Source organism: Salmo salar, chromosome ssa13 (genome assembly GCF_905237065.1).
Source record: "Salmo salar chromosome ssa13, Ssal_v3.1, whole genome shotgun sequence".
In the NCBI taxonomy this organism is placed as follows: domain Eukaryota; kingdom Metazoa; phylum Chordata; class Actinopteri; order Salmoniformes; family Salmonidae; genus Salmo; species Salmo salar.
In genome coordinates, this window is record NC_059454.1 from 28,681,863 (window position 1) to 28,709,825 (window position 27,963).

At 41.4% G+C, this 27,963-nt stretch overlaps 1 protein-coding gene across 2 annotated transcripts in view; it reads right to left on the bottom strand.

The window, feature by feature from the left end:
• Positions 1–242: 242 nt before the first annotated feature.
• The window catches only part of LOC106566817 (ephrin type-B receptor 2), a 56,860-nt gene continuing 29,139 nt past the window's right edge, over positions 243–27,963 (bottom strand). The window contains exons 2-15 of one of the 2 annotated variants that reach the window (XM_014135243.2): positions 26,867–26,931; positions 24,657–25,341; positions 12,581–12,736; positions 10,198–10,533; positions 9,153–9,277; positions 8,900–9,062; positions 8,579–8,752; positions 8,178–8,300; positions 7,568–7,815; positions 6,120–6,335; positions 5,227–5,376; positions 4,771–4,964; positions 4,322–4,477; positions 243–4,067 (exon numbers count right to left, since the gene is read on the bottom strand). In XM_014135243.2, coding sequence (XP_013990718.1) covers positions 3,959–4,067; positions 4,322–4,477; positions 4,771–4,964; positions 5,227–5,376; positions 6,120–6,335; positions 7,568–7,815; positions 8,178–8,300; positions 8,579–8,752; positions 8,900–9,062; positions 9,153–9,277; positions 10,198–10,533; positions 12,581–12,736; positions 24,657–25,341; positions 26,867–26,931 — 2,900 coding nt within the window. In that variant the 3' untranslated portion in view covers positions 243–3,958. Of the gene's footprint in view, positions 4,068–4,321; positions 4,478–4,770; positions 4,965–5,226; positions 5,377–6,119; positions 6,336–7,567; positions 7,816–8,156; positions 8,301–8,578; positions 8,753–8,899; positions 9,063–9,152; positions 9,278–10,197; positions 10,534–12,580; positions 12,737–24,656; positions 25,342–26,866; positions 26,932–27,963 lie in introns of both variants that reach the window. The other variant, XM_014135242.2, reaches the window with a different exon arrangement.

Below are 27,963 nucleotides of genomic sequence, written 5' to 3' on the forward strand. Positions count from 1 at the left end.
TTCCCTCTTGTGTTCAATGTGTTCTTTACAGTCTCAGGACCAGTTATTTTACAGTGAAGATAAAACACATAAGTAGAAGACATGGTCAAATATAGAAAATAGTAAGGGATAACATCTTTATTTGATGAAATATAAATGTAATGCAAGATAAAGGGGAAAAGTTCTTGAAGAAAATAAGAGTACTTTGAGACAGAATGTAACCAATATTTTATTATTATTATTATTGAAACAGTTGTACCGGCTTTTCAGTTTGTTGTTGTAGATGTTGTTTTCTTTTGTTTTGTCTTTTTTTTTATAAAATAGACAAATAACAGTATTACAAATAATTAAAATTGTTACATCCTTCACAGGGTTACAGTCAATGTACATTTATACAGAAAACAAGATGTCCCAATGCAATCACAGTGGTTAGGACTGGACGGAGGGGGGGGTAGACCAAGGACGGAGGACAAAAGTGAAAGAATGTGAAAAAGGTACTATAACGGTATAGAGGTATAGTAATAGTACAGTTTTAACATGGGACCAGCATAGGGAATGAGAGTTATTTTTACACACAGAGAATGACAAAAACTTAAATGTGGTCATATAGAGGGCACAACTATATTGACTTGAGGTTACAGTAGAAGCGTCCTTTTGGTTTCTTTTGTTAGCAAATGGCACACACTCAGAGATGACAGGCTCTTTCTGAGTGTATTTGTTGACAGAAGCAAAAAATAAACAAATAAAGATTTGTTTGATTTGACAGTCTTCATTCACAAATTCAGATCTTGTATAGTACATTGCCTCCCCACTTGTTATGCTAGGCCTATAAAAAAAAAGTAAATTAGTGTCTGGGGCTATCCTATATGAATCAAATAGCAAAGCTTCCAACACATTAATGCACAAGCTGTACCTTGATGAGAAGCTATGCTAAACAACAGATAATACATAATAAGATGAGGACAATGTATCTGTAAAGAACTGCAGATGATAGTATTTTGAAGAACATATCCCTATTTATTGAAGTGGGGAGTGTCTCTTTTCCCCAGAAAAGCAGAGTTTGTTGGTTGGGTAGCAGTAGTATAACATTTTAATAAGACTGTTGTCTCATTGAGTTGTCTCCTAATTAGTACCTTATTTTTAACTATTAAATGCTATGTGAGATGCTGGAATGGCTGATTGCGATTTATCCATGAAGGGCCGAGACAATGGAAGCATGCAGACACTGTAGCACTCAAGGAGCAGAGGTTGCAATATCCTGGTTTTACTTGTCTAGTATCTTTTGGCTGCTTAGAACAACACTTTTCAAAAACATTTAAAACGTTTTCCTGCTGATCCCTGAACCTCAAGTTCAGTACGTTATGGACGGAGTATCAACGTGTAAACTTGTTGTGATTTGTGCTGCCACAATAGGAGGAAGACGTAGACCCTACCTCTCAGTACAACAAAAACTGAAGCCTGTCCTTTTTTTAAATGACCTTTCATCCATTTCTTTAAAAAGTCCCCACTTTTCTCTGAGACGATTCATAAACACGTGTTCTAGCTTTTTAAATAGTAACAGCAACAGTATATACATGTCAATATGCTGGCAGTGTATGACCCCAGATTACGTGACAATTCACAGCTCCATACTGTCAAAGGTGATCATGGTAGCAGTATAAAAACAAAAAATAAAAACCACTTAAAAACAAACCAAATGAGCACAGTGTTCTGTGAAGTCTTAAATACCAGCAGGCTACTTTTCTAATCATTTCCCACCTGTGGCGCTTCAGAGGCTGCTATTTTGTGCAAGTACAGTATAGAACACCTTTCTGCATAACCTAAGGCAGCCATTTTGTATGTACCATAAAGGGGAGGACAAGTGCTTTTTCATGACAGGACCAAAGTACATTGGTATTCACATGAGATCCTTTAAACATAGCGGAGGGCAAAAGGAAAGCGTAATCCAAACTTTGCACACAACATTTTTGTAATGGAAGAATTCATGGTAGCGCCCATCCTACTTCATCATTAAGGTGCACATTGAAACATTAAAAAAACTACTCACTGAGTCACTGAAGCAAAGATTGCACAGAGCAGAACTCCAAAACAGTGAAAATGGCCGACATGGTTTAGTGGCTATGGCAACCTGCGATTCCCAGAAGAGAGAGAAACAACGGAGAGACCCTAGGGTTTAGGGGATCCTAAACAAGATTTGGTTAGCTGACATGGGCTAATTGAGTTACTGTCACTGACTGACAATATAGTGACCTCCAAAATATTGTGACAGTGACACATTTTTTGTTGTTTTGACTCTGTACTCCAACCTTTTGGATATGAAATGATACAATGACAATGAGGTTAAAGTGCAGACTGTCAGCTTACATTTGATGGTATGTTTCATTTGTTTCTAAACACTCTACATTAATGTGGATGATACAATGATTATTGATAGCCCTGAATGAATTGTGAATGATAATGAGTGAGAAAGTTAGACGCACAAATATCATACCCTCAAGACTTGCTAACCTCTTACCATTTCATATAACATTGAAGGTTAGCATTTTTCGAAGAGAGATATATTTATGCTTCTGTAACTTTCTCACTCATCATTATTCACAATTAATTCAGGACTATCCATAATCATGGTAGCATCCTCATTAATGTAGAAGTGTTTAGAAACATATCCTATTCTTATTTACAATAAAAGTGACTCCAAAATGACACAATACATTATTTACCATAAATTTCTATTGGGCACAAAATAATCTGAAACACAACCAAAACAAATAGCAAATACTTTAATAAACATGTAAGTGAATTTCTCCCAATACTTTTGGTCCCCTAAAATGTGGGGACTATGTACAAAAAGTGCTGTTATTTCTAAACGGTTCACCTGATATTGATGAAAATACCCTCAAAATAAAGTTGACAGTCTGCACTTTAACCTCATCGTTATTGTACCATTTCAAATCCAAAGTGCTGGAGTATAAAGCTAAAACAACCACAAAAATTAAAAAAAATCTCCCAATAATTTTGGAACTGCTGATGTACAACCAAATTCCGAAATGTCACCTTGTGTAATCTACGTTTCTAACTCTCAACAGTAAGTTGAGACCCCGACTGAGAACCCTAGCAACCGCGGGGCCCTACGTGCAGCGCATAGTCTGCAGACAGAGATTCAGGTGCATCTGATATGTACCAGACAATGACATGCACAGTACATTACATTTATATTATGGTTTTTTTGGGCTGTTGGAAGTAGTGTGTTCAAAGGTTTAAAAAAAACGTTGAAAATGTATTTTCAAGAGATTGGAAGTGTAGGTACTGTAGGTAGCAAACAGAAATATAATTGCCACAATTTTCTAACTGTCAAAAGAGAGCCTTATTCACAAGAACGCTGAGTCTGATGCTTCTAGAAGATGAGTAATTTCATTTTACATCCATAAAGTCTATGGAACTGTATTGAAGTCTGCCATTTTTCCATCCACTCCGTTCAGAGTACTGGTCATATTGTTGGAGTCGCTGATACCCTCAGAACCTCACTGTGAAAGATGAGAGTAAAGTCCTATGAAGTCTGGTCCCAACCTTCTCTTAATAGCCCTTTTAAAGGGCAGTCTTGTTGTTGAGTTTCAGTCTGGGGACTAGTAGAAATCATATCCAACTAATAGACTGTAAACAATATCCTACTACAAACAGAGGGAGGGGCTGCAGCTGTGCACTCAACACAGACAGGCTGCAGTTGGAGACCGGACACAGTCTGGACACAGTCGTAGGCTCAGCACTAGAGACAGACTTAACATATGAGGGGGCGGTGGTTGTGGACTGAGCACGGCTGCAAACTGACCAGACTGAGCGTACAGTACAGGCTGCAGACTGTTGACTGAACTCATGGGAAGACGGTCTAGAGAAAGGGGTCTGATGGGGGTGGAGGGTCACAGTCTGACAGGGAGACCAGGCTGGGGGTCCGGTATAGTCTGCTGTCCTCCCCGTCTAGAGGTCAGACCTCCACAGAGGTGATCTGGTTCATCTGGGCCCGCATGGACTGGACACTGTTCAGCATCTTCTTCTGGTGGCCTGCTAGCGTCACCCCTACTCGGAGGATGTCCCTTTGGAGAGAGAGAAAGCAGTCAGCAACACAGCAGTCTACGACACATTTAGCAAGTCAGCAACACAGCAGTCTACAACACATTTAGCACAGTCTATGAGGCCGGATTTAGCACAGTCTAGAACACTTTTAACACAGTCTAGGTCCACTACACATCTAGGACAGTCTATGACACATTAAGATTAGTCTAAAACACATTCAACACAGTCTAGGACACATTTAGCAGGGGGAGGGTGTCGGGGGAGGTTAACTTACTCTGTGGTCATTTGGGAGACCACATCGAAGCTGGTGAACTCCTCATTGGCAAAGTTCTCCTTGTACTGGCCCATCCTGATGGCATCCAGCCACTCATCCACGGTGCTGAAGCTGGAGAAGTCAGGCGTGCTGCGGTCTAGCAGAGGTAGGTGAACACTAGAAACAGGAGAGGAACCCAGTGAGAACCCAGACAAACCCAATGACAACCCAAACAAATCCATTGAGAACCCAGTGAGAACCCAAAAGAAAGGAGTAAAGAGAAAGAAACAGTGAATCAAAGAGCATCAGATGAAACAGTGCATGAGTCTGTCCTTTACAGCTTCCTTTCCTTAAGTCCTTTCCTTGGACTGGAGAGTCCACTAAAATGTGTGGTCGGCATTGTGGAAAGGAGATGAGGAAAGGATGGAAGCTATTTAAGATGACTGAGACACAGCCCGTGAGTGCCTTACCTTGATGACAGCGGCGTCATGGCCTTCAGACTGTTGGGGTTGCGGATCATCTTGTCCAGGTTGTTGACAATCTGGCTGAACTTGGGCCGGTTGTTGCGGTCCTTCTGCCAGCAGTCCAGCATGAGCTGGTGCAGGGCACTAGGACAGTCCATGGGCGGGGGCAACCGGTAGTCCTGCTCTATGGCATTGATCACCTACAGGGCATTGGCACAGATTGATATGAAAATTAATAGAGGCCTTGGCCTAAATTGTTGGTCTTCCCATGTAGTTAATACAGCCTGAATAAAATGTATAGTAAGACTGTCTCAGTCTCTCTCTCTCTGAATGTGTTTCTCTGTCTCAATCGCTCCCTCCCCCCTTTTCTCTCTGTTTTCTCCAAGTGACTGCAACAATCTGCTTTAGGACTAAACATTGTAGGTGAAACGATGATGATAATGACTCCTCCTGGATACTCACATCTTGATTACTCATGTCCCAGTAGGGCCTCTCACCGTATGACATCACCTCCCACATGACGATGCCGTAGCTCCACCCATCACTGGAGGAGGTGAACTTCCTGTACTGAATGGCTTCCGGGGCGGTCCATCGGATAGGGATCTTCCCTCCCTGTAAAGACAGACAAGTGTTCCGTACCAATTCTCCACCCTTCAGCCAGGACTGTGCACTTGGTCACTCCCCTCATGCATTTAGAAGTATTGGATTGGTGCAAGTATGCCTGAAGGGAGTTACATTTTGGTCATTAAGTAGATCATCTTCTCCAGAGTGACTTAGTCAGTTTCCACCATATTTCTTAAACCAGACCATTTCTTTTAAATCTCTAAGAAGGAGTACTTCAGTGCACACTTCAGGAGAAGGGTAGAAAACCAGACTGCAGCCCGCAAATAAAGCATAGGTTGTGGGTGGATCTCAGTAGTCTCAAGAAGTGGCGTTGTTTCGTTGTCTTCTTCTGCACTGATCTGATAGCACTGGACACGTAAAAGCAAATCCTTTGTTGAGACACTGATATTGCTTTCCTGTGTCCTATACTTGCAAATCAGTGGTGATGAAAGGAATGAGCCGAGGAGAGGAATCCACATTAGACTATTAGGATGTGTCCTGCATGTATAATCTCAAACCTGATACATTTCCATACTAGCATACCACTTAGAATGCATGCCCAATACATTGCTTCATAATAAGTGGTATTCTAGTGTGTATATTGGGACCATAGAAATATAATCTATTCCTATGATTGGAACAGAGCCATAATCACCAGGACACTGGTGTTTGTGGGGTCTAACTTGCCCAAAATACATTGCTTCATACTATATAGTATGGAAGTATGGATATTGGGACAGAGCCACACTCACCAGGGCGCTGGTGTAGGTGGGATCTGATGTGTCTTCCTCCAGAAACCGCGAGAGCCCGAAGTCAGATACCTTACACACCAGGTTGCTATTGACCAGGATGTTGCGGGCAGCCAGGTCCCGGTGCACGTAGTTCATGTCATTTAGGTACTTCATGCCCGCCGCAATGCCACGTAGCATGCCCACCAGCTGGATCACCGTGAACTGCCCATCATTTTGCTTTAAAAAAAACACTGAAATGTTATATTGCTATGCTATGTTATACTATGTTATGCCATATTGATATGTTAAGCTATATTAAGCTATGTTATGCAATGCTATATTATGTTGTATGCTATATTCTCTGATATGTGTTACACTTTCCAAAAAATGTGGCTGGTTCTCATATTAGTTGCCCTAGCATTGTTAGCCACACAAAATTGAGCGTCTGGTTGATCCGCTCACCTGGATCTGTGAGCTCACTGGATTTAACTAAGCCCACTCTACACACCTCACACCTGGGCCAGCCCGGGAGGGACCCACCAGAACTAATCAAAAACCAAAAACCTATTAAGTGTAGATGTGAAGGAAAGACAGCCACTGTGTTCTTGAATCCATTGGGTTCTTGATGTTGAAAATAGTTGAAAAATCTGTATGGTTACTGTGATATTTCATATGACCTACAATGCTTCACGTCTAAATATAATTTTGATTCTATTATCTCAGAAATTCATCACTGAGATTAGGCAGAGATCTAGCCTTTAGGTACTCCTCTCCTAATCTAGTCGCCTTTCCATTTGTTTGCACTGATCCAAAAGACAAGACAGGTGAAAGCCACCTGATGTAACCTGATACATGTCTGGAAGAAGGAGGAAAGTAGAAAAGGAGAGGTCTCTCCAGAGTATTGAGATGCCCAACTTTGAGGCCCACTGACCTACATATCTAGGACCTTCATTTGGGCCAGTTTGCTACATTTTTCGTAAGGGAAAATCCCCACTGGGCACAGACGTCAGCTCAACGTCTAGTTTAGATTTACATTTGGTTGAGTTGTTAACAAACGTGAATTCAACGTGAAATCAACCAAATACCTTACACACCAGGTTGCTATTGACCAGGATGTTGCGGGCAGCCAGGTCCCGGTGCATGTAGTTCATGTTATTTAGGTACTTCATGCCCACATGTTTTATTTGTCACATGCACTGAATAAAACAGGTGAATGAGTTATGAAAATATTTACAAAATAAATTGAAGAAATAAACATTTCACCATATCATTGGATTAGTTCAAAATGCTCTTACATTGATGACTTTTTGCAAATCCAATGACTTTTCCATGTTGATTCAACGTCATCACATCGATTTGTGGGGTTTAAATGAAGTGGAAACAATGCTGTGGAAATTGCAAACCTCAAATACACTAGGAAACTTCTCCTGTAACAAGGTAATGAAATGAAGATCTGTATCTGTACTGACCCTGAGGAAGGAGTCCAGCGATCCGTTCTCCATGAACTCAGTGATGATCATGACGGGGGCGCTCTTGGTGACCACGCCCTCCAGGTGGATGATGTTGGGGTGGTCAAACTGACCCATGATGGATGCCTCAGACAGGAAGTCCCGCCTCTGGCGCTCTGTGTAGCCCGCCTTCAGTGTCTTGATGGCCACCAGGATCTCTCTCTTCCCAGGGAGACGCAGGTTCCCGCTGCACACCTCCCCAAACTCTCCTGAACAATAATAGGTTCAGGTTTCAGATATACTGTCCATCAGCAAAGGACTCTGATATAGCACTTGGATAAGTCTTATAGTGGTGTGACATGGGACTGTAACTTGGATATCTTAAATGTACTGTAAGAATATCTTACAAGATGTATTATTGGGTTTAATCAACACTGCATATCAATATAACATTTTATAGGGCAATTTCCCAGACACAGATTAAGTCTAGTCAAGGACTAAAAAGTGCCTTCAACTGAGAATCTTCATTGAGAATGTTTTTTAGTCCAGGACTAAGCTTAATCTGTGTTATTATGTATATGTTATAATGTACAGTATATAGGGTTTTCACCTTCACCGGTTGATTTTTTACCTGCGCCAATGACTTGTTCAATCTTGACACAGGAGGTGTCAATCTCTTTGGCAAACTCCCTCACTGCCTCGTTGGGGTCCTCATAAGTGAAGGGGTCGATATAGATCTTCATTCCTGGAGACACTTGGAAGGAGAAACAGAGAAAAAACAGAGGATATGCATAATATACAGCCTGGGAGTACGTATTGGCTACAGAAAACAGCAGCTGGAATCTTGCCTGGGCTTAGACCTGATACAGGTGGTTAGATATAGTAGTAACCTTTAACTTCCAGTATTCTACATCTAATGGAAATGTCACCACTGTCCCCAGGATGGTAGTGTTATTCCTTAACAAATGTTTCACTCCACTATTCAACCCATTTCCCATGGATAGAAGGTTGTCTGTAAACCATGTTGCTCACTGTGGCCACTGGTGTAGTGCTGGACCTTGTCTGTGTATTCAGATTCTGTTCTCTCAGAGCTTCTTCGGTTGCAGACGATGACCAATACGACGACAGCGATGATGAAGACCACACCTGCAGCAGCTGAGCCAATGATGAGGGGGAGCTTCTCCTGAAAGCTGGACTTGTACTCCTCTGCAAATACACAACAAAACAAACCCATTCCTCCTATTAACGTCTACAAGGTTTGCCTACTCTGTAATGTTGAACTTTTGGGACTATACCATATACCCGGTAAGATAATTCAAAAGTGTTTGAAAAACACTGGTTCGAATGGCATACCTTCGGTCATGGTCTGAAAGTACATCTTTCCGCTGAAGCGTCCGAATCCGGCCACGGTTCGAGCCCGTACCTGGAAGACGTATATAGCTCCGGGCTTCAGGCCCCGGATGACTGCTGTGTTGGTCTGACTGCGCACCACCGATGAGTTCCACTCTGCCATGCTCTGGAACACACAGACACACACACAAAGGGTGTAAGACTGGATCTGCTCACTGTTTGAATTACAGTAGTAAAACCTGTCAACTGACTTTACCTTATCATAGTACTGCAGCTCATAGTCCAGTATGAGGCCGTTGGGCTGGTCCGGTTGGGACCAGGAGAGAGTGATGCTGTCAGGGGTCCGGCTCACCTGGTGCATAATCGACACAGCCGATGGTGCTGTGAGTGAGTGAGTGAGTGAGTGAGTGAGTGAGTGAGTGAGTGAGTGAGTGAGTGAGTGAGTGAGTGAGTGAGTGAGAGAGAAAAGGGTTAAGGTTAGTGACATTACTACAACACTAGGAAGAAGCTTTCAAATCCCCTGGTAATCAAGAACAAGACTAATGATGCAGCAAGGAACAAAGAGCCAGGAACATCGGAGATGGTTTATTGAGTATTATTACAGCCACCCATTCACTGAAAAAACTAATAGTAATAATGTATTTGTTTTCACTCTGATGTGTGAAATATTCACTCAGCAGGCAAAGACACACACAAGGCCTTTCCTAATGAGGGCTTAATTAGGGCATGTTTATGTAACAGTGCTTTCGGTTATACCCTGTAAAAACACTGGGGCTCATGGGAACCTGAGTTTGCTCTTTTCACAGTCCCATCCCAGACAGTAATTAGGACTGACAGCTAGTGCAGTGGAGAAAAGACTACAGTGTTAAGGGCAGAGAGTAGGAAGTGTATAGCCTGACCCTAATATCAACACTACTTAACACCCAGTCCATTTGAAATTTGAACCTCAACAAATAACGCAGTAAATCATGTCTGAATACTGCATTTCAAGTGCCCTAAATGCAATTGAACTCACTCAATACTAATAAGGGTCACACATCTGTCGCTAAATTGTTCAGGCAGACATCATAAACATTGCTTACACAGACATTGTTCATTGGTACTACAAGACATATAGGTTTACTTATACAGATCTTGCCCTTGCAAAATACCATCAAAATATCTAAACCCATATTAGGTGTAATATTTCCTGTGCCACTCCTTATCAGACTGAACACACTCCTGATAATATCTCTTCACTGAACTTCGCACTGGAACATAGTACTTTGAGAGGAGAGTGAATGAATTGCTGTCTCCCTTACCGGCCTGGTTGGTGGTGATGTTGACTGAGGAGAAGTGTGGTGAGTAGGGGCTCTGGTCGGAGACCCCGTTGACTGCCTGGATCTCAAAGGTGTACTGCGTGTGGGCCAGCAGGTCACTGATGTGGACGCTGGTCTCTGTCAGGCCCAGTTGGCGAGGGATGAACTGGACGTTGTCCCCGCAGCGTGAACAGCCTCCCCGGCCCCCTCCACAGCTCTTACAGATGATGTTGTAGACCAAGTCCTCGCGGCCCCCGCCATCACGTGGCGCGCGCCACTCCAACCTCAGGGACGTCTCGTTCACGATCGAGATTACGCTCTGGGGCGCGGAGGGGATGGCTGTCAGAGGAGAGGGGGGAGATAAAGAAGAGTTCAGGGAGGATCAGTGATGATGAGGTTTATACTCCAGACAGTGGTCATAAGGAGCTACACGGGATTCAGCGTCTGATTCCAACCCAACCCACACCCTGTACTATAGCTCTCCAGCATCAGGGTTGTTGACCGCTGGTTAAATCTGCAATAAATTAACTCTGTGTGGTTGGAGTAGTATACAGTAGGTCACAAAACTAGTCTCCACATTTCAATATTCGGACACAATTTTTTTTTTTTTGTTCTTTTATAAACAATACAAAACATACACATGCAAACATCTACTACATCACTCCTGCCCAGATCCACTAGCACACCCCCCCCCCCATCTCTAGCGCATGCATCACTTCCCAACCACATGGCCTGAAACTGCATTTTGTTTCTCTCTGCAGCCCACACACTTTTAATATTTAAATAATAAATCATTTGATTTTTCCTTTGTGATAATGATGGCGGATTGATAGATTTCCAAGTTTTTAGTATATGTTTTTTCAAGATGAGTGATGAGAAGAGAATGGTCCAACCCATCGTGTATGTAACTAGACCCCAATATGACGTCTTAAAATATGCAGACAGATGGATTAAAAGGTTACATTGTTAATACTTCTGACAGCCAACTTTCTAGCTCCGCCCACAACTTTCGGACTTTCTAGCATTCCCAGAAAGCATGGATTATTGAGTCATCGTTCGTTTTACACTTAAGACACGACTCTGTCAATGTGCTGCAGAATTTGTGAGTTTTGTCTCTTGTATAATAAATTCAATACATTAGTTTATACTGGATTAAGCGTATATTTTCGTTAACTTTCCCTCCATCTTGTGCCAACATCAGTTCTTTTTTAGTCTTGGTTCCAAATGTTTATATTTTTTCTAAGAGACAGTCAGTTGGATATGCTCTCTGCAAGGTTGTATATATCATATCATATGAAGATATTTTTCTGACTCAAATAAGATTACCTCACGGTTGCTCTGATGTCCAAAAGATTTCAAATAGAAATTTTATTCGGACACTAAATTCAAAGACTCCAAAGTATTTGCATGAGCTCTATTCAAGTCCATCAGGCTTCAGATCAACTTTTCTATAGAAGGAAGAGAGAGCGATGAAAAGAGCAGTGTGGTAGTTAACTAGTGTCCTGGTGGAATCTGAGAGACACAAAGAATGCCCCGCATGCTCATTTCTGCCTCTTTAATTAGAGAGAGACCGCTGAGGGCCACATCTCCATTGTGGCCCTGGCTGCATCCCAAATGACACCCTATTGACTTTTTGTGTGCACTACTTTTCACCAGGGCCCATAGGGTGTCCATAGGACTCTGGTCAAAAGTAGTGCACTATAAAAGCAAAAGGGTTCCATTTGTGACCGAGACCCCATTTTCACATTCAAAACAGCTGCCCCCTTCATAATGGACAGGCTTATGCAAATCTCTCAGGATATTTTCTCTGAGGTCCTTGTCGGACTGGTGCACCAATGGAAGAGAATGGAAGGGACATTCCAACAGTTCAGTGCTGTTGGAATGAAACATAACCCTTGTTTTGCCCTTGGGCACCTAGAAGAATGCATGACTTTGGTATTTTTTTATGTGAAAATGTACGAGTGGAGCTGGAGTCTTGGTAAAAAAGTGAAAGTTGAAAAGATTTGGCTTGAGGTTAGCACTTTTGTTTGTGCTCATTGCATTATACACAACATATATCAGAATCATTATGTCTTTGCTAGACAGGTGCTTTTCTATAGTGAATGCCACATAAGGCCTGCATTTACATTATTAGGGTTGAGCTGATGGATTCTGTTAGTAAATTCATAGACAAAATGAAAACTCAATTCAACAATTGATAATGGCCCATAATGTCCTGGGACCATTTGTCAATTAATTATTTAAAATGTGAATTTTGATACAATTCTTATATACACAAAAGCCTACTAAATAGAGTGCTGTATGATAATCTCTACTGTGTCGTTCCTTAACACTGTGTAGTACCACCCATGGAGAGTATGTGGAACTGTAAGGTCTAGAAACCTACTGGTGCAGGGTATCTGCGGGGGATCCGAGTCGCTGCGGTAGTACCCGCTGCGGCACACACAGTTGGTGGCCCCCTCGTTGGTGGTGCGACTGTTGATGGGACACTGGAGACACAGGTGGTCCCCCTGGGAAGACTTAAAGAACCCTGAGCCACACGCTGAAGATGAGAGAGCGTGAGAGAGAGGGAAAGACAGAGGGAGAGAGAGAGAGTTAGAGAGGTTATGAATTAACTTATTATACTAAAGTGACATAAAATGGCATACTCCAGACATTTTACAACATGACAGCTTGAGAGAAAAAAGGGTACAGAGTCGATAGAAAGACAAATTCCCAGACATATAACAATATATTGGTCTTGAAATGCAGACATAATAAGCTTTGGCATGTCCTTCTTCATATGGTTAATAAAATATAACTTCCAGGAGTCTGAGGCTTGTTGCTATTCAGGTTTTTGTCTCATGGCATTTGAAACTCTGGAAGAACAGAGTGAGGCATAGTCAAAGAGACTTTGAAATCTGGAGGTCTGGAATTGAATGGCTATAAACAGGGATAAAGAGGGAAAGGGGGAGGTAGAGTGGAAGAGCCAGTTTATAAGGGTTATACATATTCTAGTATTGTGTTGAAATAGGGTTTAAAGAGAGAATGGGATCGGTAGCAAATCTTATTGGGATCGTTAGAAAAATATTACCACCACAGGAGGCTACTACTCTCCATCATACATTCTCCTCCATGATTTCCTACAATGTCTCACTGTACACTTGTAGTTTGTGTAGAACCCTCTGTTCCAAACAGCACATACTGCTAATCAATATCCTACAAAAACCATGGAGTGTGTCATCTGAAGCAGGGGTAAGTGATGTGAAATACCATCTTTTATTTTTTTATTTTATTTAACCTTTAATTAACTAGGCAAGTCAGTTGGCCATCCCCAGCTTCCAATTGGCTCAATCATCCCCCCTCCTCTGTAACTATTACCCAGATTGTTGCTGTAAATCAGAATGTGTTCTCAGTCTACTTACCTGGTAAAATAAGGGTAAAATAAATGTGTAAAGGTTACTGCAGCCTCCAGCTTTGCAAGCTAATCCAATCAAGATGGTGTGAAAGTAATTAGATGCCTGGCTGGCACGTCCTCAACTTTCTGGATTTGTCACAAATGGCACCTTATTCCCTATATAGTACACTACTTTTGACCAGGGCCCATAGGGATCTAGTCAAAAGTAGTGCACTACAAAAGAATAGGGTGCCACTTGGGACACATACTCTGACTGTCTGACACTGGCAGAGACGTGGTAGTCTATCCCAGACCTCTCTGGGGTGCATTTATCCAGTCTGTGTCATGCCAGTGGGAACAAATATATACAGTAGTATATTTATTATACCCACTATCACCACATTATTCTCTTGTATTGAAAGAGTGTTTGCCTCTTTTAAAACATGTTTCATCTTGTTGAATTCATTTAGGTTTTGTTTTATTTCCCAAGAGGTCCAAACACTCCCTAACAAACCCACTGGGCACAGACGTTCAATTTACATTTGGTTGAGTTCTCAACTAACGTTAATTCAATATGAAATCAACAACAAAAAATCACCCTGTCATTGAATTTAGGTTTAAAATTCCTTAAGTTGATGACTTTTTCCAATCAGTTTTCCAAGTTGATTCAATGTCCTCACATTGAATTTTGTTGTTGAAATTACATGGAAACATCGTTGATTCAACCAGTTTCTGCCCAGTGGGAGGTATCTCACGTCACCCCTCTTTGAATAACTGTCCTGTCTTCCACTTCCACAATGAGAAGCTCTAGGAATCCTAGGCGGTCAAAGGACAGCCAGTGTGACGAGACAAAAGGAAGAGTCTATTGGCAGAGGGACCCAGGGAACCCCCATGGCTAGACCCAGATAGAGAGGAGGACTGAAGGGGGAGAAAAAGGAGAGGGGATTGACAGTTCTATGACAGAGAGTCATTCAATAAAGAAATAAAGTTGCACACTCAAATATAGTATGGACCAATGTCATCCCAGCCCCTGGATCTTGGATCCTGGATCCTACCACCATAGAAATATAATTACTAGAATGGGTTTCCCCTTTGAAGTCACTGAGGATGCATTCAAATTACAGTGGTCTCAGGTGCTTTTCCCATTCTAGTCATTCTATTTCTCCCACAACACCGCCCTCCAGAGACAAATGTGTTATGAATCGTACAGTACAGTAATGAATAGCAAACTAAAGGCTCAATAACAGCCATCATTAAATCTTGTGGAGAGCTATTGACATATCTGAATGGGTCATCTGAGACTTGTGGTGGAACATTGATTTTGCCTGTTAGAAATGGATGAGCATACCGTATCACCAAGCATTCACAGCTCTCTATCAAATTCATTTCAGATACTGTAAAATATGGATAGAAGTGGAGGGGGCTCAACCAACAACTCTGAGGTGCAACCAAATTTTGTATCATACTTGTTTCATTCACTTCTCATATCCCTCCCTGCTGCTCCCCCTATGGACATTCCCTCTGGGACATTCTAAGAATTTCACTGTACCCTGCAATTACAAATACCCTGTGCATGTGACTAATAAACAAATAAACTCATCTAATATAATAAAATACAAATAAAAGAAAAGGTGCAATGCTTGCTCACCATTAAAAACATATAATGTTATTTAAATCTGTAATCCTTAATGGTGAAACAGCCACGCCCGTTTGCGATATTGCAAAGACAAAGAAGTTAGTGCAAACACCAAACAGTTTTTCCCCTTCTGACATTATCGCATGCGCAATCGTACTGCATTTTTCTTTTACCATGCTGCGAGACGCTCCTCAACAAAAACAATAACAACGGTGGTGGGGCGGCCACTTCAGGCAGAAATGTCAAGCTATTAATAGTTGCTTAAATAAAATCATGTGTTTTTAATGGTGAAGTACTATGAAATACAATGGTATTGTACAATAATATTTAAATAATGTGTCTGAATGGCTCGATCAGAACTAGGGCTGTGGAGGTCATGACATTTTGTCAGCCAATGATTGTCAAGCAAATAACTGCCGGTCTCACTATAATTGACCGTTAATTAAAATAAAAACATTTAGCATCTCCTGGCTTCCACGCAGAACCTACAAGCCACCGATGCAGACCTTTGGAACATTTACATTTTAAAAGTCTAATAAATCCATGTAATATAGCCTACACCATCACAATAAATCCATCATTTATTTTAGACAGGTCTAAAGAAACATGATATGAAGAAAATGTCTATTTCAGAAGAACAGAATAGCATACTCTGAGTTGTCCTTATGTTAAGCCCTGATCTGGCTATGCCAAATGGCTGTGGGCTACACTAGTTCATTTAGCAGTTCTATGGCATTATATTATATTATTTTATCCAATTCTGAGGTGCATATTGAAGATATTGGAAGAACTATCCACATTTACTTTTCGTCAGCCAACAAGATGAGTAGGCCTAACGAACAGCAAAAGCACTAGCCTATGTCAATCTACTATACCCAATTATTCTGGGAGAGAAATACATATTCCACCGTCCATAGTCAGATGCAATAGATCCCAAATGAATACAACCACTAGCATCAAAAAACATGTTTTAAACAATGTGCCTGGTGCAACAGATGAGAACGTTTAGCTTAAAATGTTGATCAACTATTAGGCTACTTCTTCACATTATAAGTGCAGCAATGCACACATGGCAGTATGCGCGTATGTTCCAGTAGCAGGAAAACACCATTGTCAAAAGTGACCACAAATGCAATTATGCATGTAATGTTTTTATTAGAAAGGTGCATTTTTATGGTGAAATGATCGTCCCCAAACTTGAAACTCCCGCTCTGTGTATGTATGCCAGTTAGGCTCTACAGCCGTTGTAAAGCAGATTAATGTGCTTCATTTTAAGAAGTTACTTGGCCACTTTAATTAACATATTTTATCTAAATATTTTGGCAGCAGCATACCACTCTGCATCCCACTGCTGGCTTGCTTCTGAAGCTAAGAAGGGTTGGTCCCTGGATGGGAGACCAGATGATGCTGGAAGTGGTGTTGGAGGGCCAGTAGGAGGCACTCTTTCCTCTGGTCTAAAAGCAATATCCCAATTCCACAGGGCAGTGATTGGGGACATTGCCCTGTGTAGGGTGCTGTCTTTTGGATGGGACGTTAAACAGGTGTCCTGACTCTCTGTGGTCACTAAAGATCCCATGGCACATATTGTAAGAGTAGGGGTGTTAACCCTGGTGTCCTGGATAAATTCCCAAGCTGTCCCTCATACCATCCTGGTTACCTAATCATCCCCAGCTTACAATTGGCTCATTCATCCCCCTTCCTCTCCCCTGTAACTATTCCCCAGGTCATTGCTGTAAATGAGAATGTTCTCAGTCAATTTGCCTGGTAAAATAAGGGATACATTTTAGTATTTAAAAAAAAAGGCTACATGAGGTGTGTGACTATGATTTGCAAATAAAAAAGAAACGTGCTGATTTCCATTAAGCTGGGCATCATTCACAAGTAATAGGCTAATATTGTCACACTATTCTTCATTTAATCTTGTCTTTACATATACTAAATAATATAGGTGTGAAATTTGTTTTGATATATAATGGACCATTATCATGCACCTGCCTCGAAACAGGGGCAGCGTAAAAAAGGACATGTCTATGCACTTAAATAGCGAATGGATGATGCTTTTCCTCCAGGTAGGATTTACTCCTGTTGTAAAGAGAAGCAATGTGCTTAATATTAGGAAAGTTGAGAAATAAATATAGTAGGCCTAGCCTATAGAAAGCTGATGGGATCCTCCTCTTTTTAATAAAGGCCATCACTCGGTATTCTCACACAATTGCATCGCCTATAGAAATGTTGAGCAATGGGCTATCAAGTGTTTGATTAGATTTTAGATTACAGGGACAATAGCGTGCGGGGTACCAGGGAAGCAAGTAAGTTTGGTAGGCTACTAATGACCATCAGCAGCATCAGAGCTTGGAGAAGCCTAGTTACCGTGACTAAACGGTCACGTGGAATTTGACTGCAGTCATGACACGTGACCGCCGGTGGGGCGGTAATACGGCCACCTAATCAGAACCTTCCTGCTTATGGGCGCACACACACAAAACACAGTTTCATATACGGTTGTGAATAGAGCAGTCTTTAACATCAAGCTGATTGTACTTTTATGGCTCAGCAGTTTCATGCCCTGAGTAAAGAAATAAGTAGTGTTATCTGTCCATTCAGGGAACACCTCCTCCATTTTTCATATATCTATTCATCGGTGTTTGCCTTTAATATTTCACTATTCTCCGGCGCCTGAGATACCGGTCTCAAGAGGTCATTTTCCTGCTTCCTTTGTCACCTGTAAAAAGAACCCATTTCTTTTTGTTCTTTTTGCTGTTATTGTAAAAAAATACTTGTGATTTTTAGATCTCTTGGTCTTACTAGTGTACTGTCTGTCTGTGTCTGTCTGTGTCTGTCTGTCTGTGTACAGTGTGTGTGAGTACAGGTGTGTACACTAACGGGTGAGTGATCCGTAAATGTGTGACCACGAGAACAGTGTCAAATCATATTATACGTAGAAACAGAGGCTTTGGCATTCCCACTGAAGTAAGGTGTGGCGAGTAGGTGTTAAAACATGGTACCCTTCAAAACATGAGAAAATAGAGTATCAATTCGGAGTATTGAAAGCTATTTACACGGCTAAATAGTCAAACAGACAAATCATATACACTACAATCCATACAGTAAACCAACATATGTATTATACTGTATGGTGTGAATAAAATATGACATGATCATTATGGAGGAAATACACCATCCATCCATAAAGAACCAGAGGAAGGTTCAATGAGTATGTTAGTGACTGACTCACAGTGGTGGAAAAAGTACTCAATTGTCATACTTGAGTAAAAGTAAAGACACCTTAATAAAAAATGACTCAAGTAAAAGTCACCCAGTAAAATACTACTTGAGTAAAAGTCTAAAAGTATTTGGTTTTAAATATACTTAATATACTCAAAAGTAAATGGAATTGCTCAAATTATTATTATTCATTTATTGTTATTGATGGATAGCCACCATGGGCACACTCAGACATAATTTACAAACAAATAATTTGTGTTTAGTGAGTCTGCCAGATCAGAGGCAGTAGGGATGACCAGGGATGTTCTCTTGATCAGTGTGTGAATTGGACCATTTTACTGTCAAAATGAAACAAATATTTTGGGTGTCAGGGAAAATGTATGGAGTAAAAAGTACATTATTTTCTTTGGGAATGTAGTTAAGTAAAAGTAAAAGTTGGCAAAAATATAAATAGTAAAGTAAAGTACAGATACCTCAAAAAACGACTTAAGTAGTACTTTAAAGTATTTTTACTTAACACCACTCACTGCTGACTCATTGGAGTCCACAGCTGCCACAAAAACACTGGTTACTGTGGTGAAACCTACAAAATACTGTCACTCTCTTTACTGGGAAACTATGCAAAATCTGTTTCTATTTGCGAGTCCCTTTGAAAGCTTTTTCATTTGATTTTATCTAACTTAATGTATTGTGATCAACCCTCCCATGCAACTATCAATATTCTGTTAAGTTTGAGCATCATTTATGATAATCACTCTATAAGTATTATCAATATTATGATTATGTTTTTGATGTTGTTACGACTGTCATTATCACTTCAATGGCTTTATGTGCTGTGGGTGTGTGCCCCTCTGCTCCCATCAATGTGGTTTTGGCAGCACCTATCTGAGCAGGTGTGAGTTGATGTGCGAGAGCAGTGAGTACACTGTCATTTACTGACACTGTTACACAAGGACATCCCACTCCTCTGTGTGGCTATTCCCAGCCACGCTACATTAATTAGCCTATATGGTCAACGACGTCCATAAACTTTTGACTTTTGTGAGGGTGTGTAATTATCGGGTGTACATCACTTCATAATGAATAGGTCAACCGCAAATAATGAATGCTTTACAAATATTGAGTCCAGGGCATGTTACAGGGCGGATAAGAGAGGAAAATAATGTTTTTTCTCTCTCTCTCCTTTGTCTCGTTCTGGTGCCCAACTTCTCTCATCGTGGCCCGGCAGAGAGAAAGGAGAGCCGGGAGGAAGTGAGATCGCCACTGACAGGAAGTGTCTGTTCGAGGCAGATCCTTGGATAGGCAGCTGGAGCCGGAGGGACGACAGCTCCGCTCCTCGAGAAACCTTTGATCAATGAGTCTGTCGGCGATGACAACGGCACACCTGCACTCCATCAAAAGGGGTTTCCCCCAGTAACAACTGTGTGGACAGACACCAATCAGCAGAGATTAGGTCTGGCTCTCTGTCCTATCAGGCTGTTCAGGAAATGTAGACACTGACAGGATATCTAGGCTGGAGATTCTACTGTATGTGAACTGGAAGTTAGAAAGATGAAATCGAACTAGGTTTTGAAATAGAATCGATATGGAGATATACGTGCATGTAACCTACAAATACTCTATGCGATTTTAAGTGCTTAATTAGGTATATGCCATATGGGAATAGACATGTCACTTTACAAAATATCTATAGATTGAAAACATTTTTTAAAAGTGTTGGCTTACATTATGTGATGCTACAGTAAAAACTGAAACTGAAAACACCTAAATAATCATGTTCTTTTAGACACTTTCTCTTTACAAAATGAAATAATGAATGAGTCAACCTGATGTGGCATACTATTCTGTAGCAGTCAACAATTTACTTTGCCCTTATCAAGAGTTTAACAAAACAGGACATGTAGCAAAGGTCAATTTCTAAACAGTGCCTGACTTTGGTCCAGTAGCAGGTAGAGAAAAGCCAGTGCCATGCAATGCCGCTAACATTCTGAGGGGACATTCTCGTAATAGGGTGAGAAGCTGTTTGTGTTTCCTGACCATATAGGCTATAAATAGGCCCACTTGCATGCACACACAACACACAGTCTGCACTAATAGGCTCTGTCAGAGACGAAGAAGAGGCACTTGTATCAGAGAAGCTGATTTCAGGAGTGGCAAGGGTACTGAAAGCAATATCCTGATAGGCCACCTCCACCATTATCACTCTGTCTCCTCTACATAGCCAGGCCTGTGAATCTTTGAACACTGTGGGTAAGTCAAAACATACAGATGCAGTCAAATATATTGGCAACCAAGACATGTACAATGCAGTGCAATGGAGCAGAATGTTCTGATTTGTCTTTTCAAAAACTAGTTGAATGGCTAGTTTAACCCAGTAGACACCTGCAACTTACCACAGATAAATTACCAGTAAACGAGAATCCCTTGCCTCCAACAACATTCATTTGAAGTTTGAATAATTTAGTCCAGGCCATTTTGGTGAATTAAAAATCTAAAGTTCAGTTAAGATTTTCTTGTTGCTGTATATTTGAAAATACGCATGAGCACCAAAAAAGAAATAGAAAAATTGTGAAGAAATAGTGAATTTTGAAGAAATAGTGAATTGTGCAAGGGTGCCAATATATTAGTCGCATCTGTATCAACTGTGTGTGTGAGAGAGGGGGAGGACAGAAAGAGAGAGAGAGAGAGAGAGCAAAAGAGAAAAAGAGGGATCTCCTGACCCGTTAGTAAACGCTTGGGCTTGGGAGTCTGCCCTAACATAGTCCGACATTTTATTCTCAGAAACACTTCCTTTGCAATGGCTTGCCTCAAATTACTATTTTACACCCAATAATCTGAGTGTGGCAGAGCATTCCATAGCACCATCTGTCTGTTGGGTGGAGAAAGAGAGGGGTAAACACTACAGGGTGGTGCTATGTTGCATGTACAGAAGCAGTCATGCACATCTCTCACATAAAGCATAGTGTACTCTTTGCAAATCACTCTACAAATGTGTACAGAATTTTTATTGTAATTTACAATGTAAGAATTTACAATGTAATGAGAGGAACCTAATTGAGCATTTGATTTACTCTCTCTCTATCGTTATGTTCAATGACCATTGAATTCTCAGTAGAAGCCAAAACTCACAGGACAAGATCCACTGTTGCAGGAGATAACCCTGGTTTCCCCACAGGACAGTGTAAATGCCTACGGTGTATGTAGGGCTGGGCGATATGGCCAAAATGTCATATCACAGACTGTATTTTACAGTATTTGCTGTGCTATTGCCTTCAGGATGTAGGACTGAGGAGCTGTGGTAATACAATCTCTATTCATGTCTTTCCTCCAAACATATGGCATTTCTGGTCCTAACATAGCTTACGTAAACCTGGAAGTATCCAGTGATCTCCAAAAGTATTGGGATATTTACCATTTGTTGTTGTTTTGGCTCTGTATTCCAGCACTTTGGATGAAATTATACAATTACTGAGTTTAAAGTGCAGACTAGCAGCTTTAATTTGACTGTATTTTCATCCATATCGGGTGAATCGTTTAGAAATTACAGCACTTTTGTACACTGTCCCCCAATTTTAGAGGACCAAACATATTGGGACAAATGCACTTATATGTGTATTAAAATAGTCAAAAGTTTAGTATTTGTTCCTATATCCTAGCATGCAATGATTAGACGCAAATGCATTTTGGATGCATTTGCTGTTTGTTTTGGTTGTGTTTCAGATTATTTTGTGCCCAATAGAAATGAATGAAAATCACCCTCAAATTAAAGATGACAGTCTGCACTTTAACCTCATAGTCATTGTATCATATCAAATCCAAAGTGCTGGCATACAGAGCCAAAACAAAAACTAAATGTTTCACTGTCCCAATACTTTTGGAGCTCACCGTAGGTTATTAATATATGAGTCGGCTATGGACTATATATAAAAGCTAAGTATGAGGTATAAAAGTAAGTATGATGGTGAAATGAAGTCTCTGTCTTCCTTCAATTGTCATACGAGGCCTGCCATGTCAAATTACAATCACAAATGGACTCTGGAATAATGACTTCCTGAAGGACTAAACAAAATGTCACTGGGTATCACTGGGTGTAACAATATGACTAAAGTGCAGTGATATCATTGGCTACCCCTGGCTATTTAAATGCTCCTCCCCCCAAAGATACAAACCATCACACCGTGAAACATAGCAGAATGGGTCGTTGAGGGCTTCATTAGCAGAGCTTGATATTTCTAATTAAATGACCAGGGACACATGAAAATGAGCCCTCCCATGCTCATAATTAGTAAATTATGGCCGCCATTAAAGCAAGGAATTATAGGGGATTATTGTGGGGGGAAATGAGTGAGACATACTGCTGCCGCACGGCAGCTGAGGATGTTAGCCATCTCCATCCATCAGCTCCCCCCATTTAGATTCTGTCAATGGCAGCAGGGAGGGCGCTGCCAAAAGTCTCTCTTCATTCTTACTCCCCACTCGTTCAGTGGAATCATATCCGCCGGTACAGAGGAAAAAAAATTGTCTGTTGTCTAGATGTGTCTAACGGTGTGTGTGTGTGTGTGTGTGTGTGTGTGTGTGTGTGTGTGTGTGTGTGTGTGTGTGTGTGTGTGACAGTGGTGCAGTGGAGAATAAACACAAAGACCGGTTACGCACCTTTTTATTTTGCCTGAGTGTTAACCCACTTTTATTGAAAGTATAGGGAGTGTTACTTTACTCACCATGAACGGCGATCAGCGTTTACACACCTATTTTTTTTAACACTACATCACTGGTGTGTGTGTGTGTGTGTGTGTGTGTGTGTGTGTGTGAGAGAGTAAGACTGACATTTTCCTTGTCTCTCCCTACACCAGGGGTAAGGGAAGAGACAGGGTAGTGCTTTCTTGGCAAACAGTGAGATCTTTCTGAAAGTAAGGATGCAACCTGGACTCAGGTGTAGACGTAACATAGTAAATGTAAATCTGAGACGCTCCAATAATAATAATAATAATAATGTCGTAATTTGCCGACTCATCCACCCTGACCAACCACTCGACTTTCATTTTTTGCTTTAAGTAACCTTATGTAACCAATCATATTATACTGAACAAAAATATAAACACAACACGTAAAGTGTTGGTCACATGATTCATGAGCTGAACTGAAAGATCCTATACATTTTTCATACGCACAAAAAGCAGATTTCTCTCCAATTTTTGTGCACAAATTTGTTTACATTCCTGTTAGTGAGCATTTCTTCTTTGCCAAGATAATCCATCCACCTGACATGTGTGGCATATGAAGAAGCTTATTACAGCATGATCATTCCACAGGTGCACCTTGTGCTGGGGGCAATAAAAGGCCACTCTAAAATGTGTAGTTGTGTCACACAACACAATGCCACAGATGTCTCAAATGTTGGGGGAACGTGCAATTGGCATGCTGACTGCAGGAATGTTCACCAGAGCTTTTGCCAGAGAATTGAATGTTCATTTTCTACCATAAGCTACCTCCAACATCGTTTTAGAGAATTTGGCAGTACGTCCAACCGGTCTCACAACCTCAGACCAAATATAACCACTCCAGCCCTCCACATCCGGCTTCTTCACCTGCGGCATCGTCTGAGACCTTCCACCCAGACAGCTGATGAAAATGAGTAGTATTTCTGTCTGTAATAAAGCCCTGGCTCCCACTGTTGGAGTGGCCTATGCCCCTGCCCAGTCATGTGAAATCCATAGATTCAGCCTAATGAATTTATTTGAAAGGACTGATTTCCTTATATGAACTGTAACTCAGTAACATTTTTGAAATTATTGCATGTTGCGTTTATATTTTTGTTCAGTATAATTTGAGTGTGCAGGATTTACATTTCCTATGTCACGTCCAGTCTATGAGACCAGGCTGGCTGGGAACAAATCTACGGTTTAAAGACACCTCTAATTACCATCAACATTCTACCCTTTACAGTACATTCATGATCCATCTTTCCGGGCATTCATTTTGTTCCCCTAGTGATACTTCTGTAGTTAGTAAACCAAAGTCCTTATGTCCATGACACTTTATGTCTCTATCCTCTGGTTTATCACTAGTCTCACTAGTAAACATAATGATTATTTCTATATGGGAGGATCTTGGTAAACATAAGTGAGACCACAACAATATCTCTCTCCTTCTCATTCTGCAACATTTGTAGACCCTAAGGCCAAACGCCCACAGTAGCAGTAAACACATTATGTCAGCAGCTCTCACCTCGACACACGGTGCCGTTCTCCACCGCCTCGTGCCCAGCCTTGCACATGCAGCGCCCGATGGGCACCATCCACTCCCCGTCCCCGTTACAGTAGAGCTTGATGGGCACGTCCACCTCCTCCCCGTTGGGCACACACACACCCCGCGCTGCCACCAGGGAGGTGCTCTCCGCCCCTGACAGGGTCTCGGGGAACACGGCGCCGTTCAGGACCACGCGGGGGCACTTCCTGTAGAAGATGCGCACGGCGATGAGCGACATGCAGCCGCCATAGTCTTGGAAGGCCAGATAGAAGCCTTGGCGTGACACAGGGCCAAAGCTCCGTACCTCTGTGTTGATTTTCATCACCCGGACGCCCAGATCCACCTGGGAGAAGCTCTCGTCGGCTGCGATAGTGTCCACCTTGATCCAGGGGTTTTCCATCCAGGCCGGGGACAACTTATTGGCCGTGTCCGAGTCCGTCTCGTAGTAGTAAAGGTTAAAGGTTTCCTTACAGGAGCCGGGGACGCTGGGGATGGAGCTGCAGTCCCGCACCGAGAACTTCATCTCCACGTGGATGCGCTGGGCCCCTCGCCGGCTGATGTACTTGGTGCGTACCCAGTTGTTCTGGTTGTTGTCAAAGACATTGCACACCTGGTAAGTGCGGATGGTGTTCATGTTCTCGTCGTATCCACTCACCTCCTCCCACTGCCAGGGACAGACAGAGCAAGAGGTCAGTTTAACATCCATGACCAGTGACAACAAGTCATCAGTCAACGTATTAATTTAACAGGACATTTGATTACTGGTCATTTTATTACTGTTCAAGGGAATAAAACCCCCAAAACCCATATTATGGTTATTATCACAATAAATGTGGTAACAATATGATATGACCATATGATATGAAATATAATTGAAATACATAAATCATCCAATTGGACACTTTTGGACAAGTTTCTAAGTTACAAAATCCAATTGAATAAACTGTCAGATAACATTTTTATCAGATAAGATTGCTATATTTCTGCATTTTAATTTAGACCTTTGTCTATGTAACTTTTTCTGCATGTGAAAAATGAATAAATTAGAAGGGCAAATGAGCCAGACTTCACACCTCTTCAAAATTACTAACACAGTCCGTAGCAGTTGAGGCTGCTGAGGGGAGGACGGCAATTAATAATGGCTGGAACGGAGCGAATGTTATGGCATCAAACCATGTGTTCGATGTATTTGATACCATTCAACCTATGCGGCTCCAGCCATTAGCACGAGCCCTCCTCCCCAATTAAGGTGCCACCAACCTCCTGTGGACCGTAGGTACCAAACATAAAATAGTACATTTTCATGTCAGACAATTGTCTTCCTGGGCTACCTTGTTCAGAGGCTTGCACAAAGAGCTGACACTCAGACTATTTAGCAATAAGACTCCCTTGAAATATCACTTGGTTTGCGGCTTGACCTGCTTTCACATTGTTTATCTTCCTTACATCACACACACACACTTGATAAATGCTTAATTTCTGTATGACAAGACAATCTTCCTTCAGCATAATAAATAAAACAATTTTGCAATTCATCAAACTCCCACCTCTCCATTTTACAGAAAAGGCATCCGTAGGCAAATTTCCCCCAAATCACTTTGACTTCGAAGTTTATTTTGATTAACTCTAACCCCTACACCACGGGGAGGTTGGCATTTATTGTCATGAATCTTGCCTGGAGGCAGCTCTACAGAGTGGTCACTAGCTGGCACAGCCACAAAGTCATAAAATTGGATTTTAAACCCAACTCTAACCCTAACCACACTGCTGACCCTAATGCCAAACCCTAACCTTAAATTAAAACCAAAAAGCACATTTTTGTTTCCATTCATTTTTACAATATAGCCAATTTTGATTTTGAAGCTGGCCCATCTAGAGGAAATCACTCAGTTCTGCCTCCAGGGCAAGACTCATAACAATAAATGTCAACCTGCATTTCACACAAGCTGGTTGATGGTCTTTTCCTACGTAAGACCTGATATACAGTATTACTGCCCCTAATTGTATTCCCAACAACAGTGCCGTATGAACATGGTTGTAAACAAATAGGGGTAAGTATTAATTCATGATATACTGTTGTTGTTGTTGTTCGACATTGGCCTTCTCATGTTGATGCTACTGGAGACGATCCAAAAATGGATCTGCAAAATTACTAAAAGTTTTAAAAGTTAGTAAAACGTTCTACTCACCCCCAATGCTGGGTAGATAGTCCATCCCAGCTCTGCTGTTGCCGTCGTAGAGTCCATGAGTATTTCTACAGAGAAATCAAGAGGTACAAGTTCATGTACTATTAAAAAGCACAACTGCAAAACAGGGCGCTCCGTACAGCAAGACACATGTTATTGTCATTGTGAAATATTGTGAGGAGAAAATAGTAGTCTGTTTCTCTAGCCACAGGTTCATCCTTTCATCCTTCGATAGAGGGTTGTAACAGGGCTACCTATCCCCTCTGCTCTTCGCTTGATCTCTGGATTCTTTCTGTATTTCTATGGAGTCTTTACCTGTATATCTCTGGAGTCTTTACATGTACACAACCGTTCAAAAGTTTGGGGTCATTTTGACATTTCCTTGTTTTTGAAAGAAAAGCACATTTTTTGTCCATTAAAATAACATAAAATTGATCAGAAATACAGCGTAGACATTTAACATTCTAAATGACTATTGTAGCTGGAAACAGCAGATTCTTTATGGAATATCTACATAGGTATACAGAGGCCCATTATCAGCAACCATCACTCCTGTGTTCCAATGGCACGTTGGGTTAGCTAATCCAAGTTTATCATTTTAAAAGGCTAATTGATCATTAGAAAACCCTTTTTCAATTATGTGAGCACAGCTAAAAACTGTTGTCCTGATTAAAGAAGCAATAAAACTGGCCTTCTTTAGACTAGTTGAGTATCTGGAGCATCAGCATTTGTGGGTTAGATTACAGGCTCAAAAGGGCCAGAAACAAATAACTTTCTTCTGAAACTCGTCAGTCTATTCTTGTTCTGAGAAATGATGGCTATTCCATGCGAGAAATTGCCAAGAAACTGAAGATCTTGTACAATGCTGTGTACTACTCCCTTCTGTAGAACAGCGCAAAGTGGCTCTAACCAGACTAGAAAGAGGAGTGGGAGACCCCGGTGCACAATTGAGCAAGAGGACAAGTACATTAGAGTGTCTAATTTGAGAAACAGACGCCTCACAAGTCCTCAACTGGCAGCTTCATTAAATAGTACCCGCAAAACACCAGTCTCAACGTCAACAGTGAAGAGGCGACTCCGGGATGCTGGCCTTCTAGGCA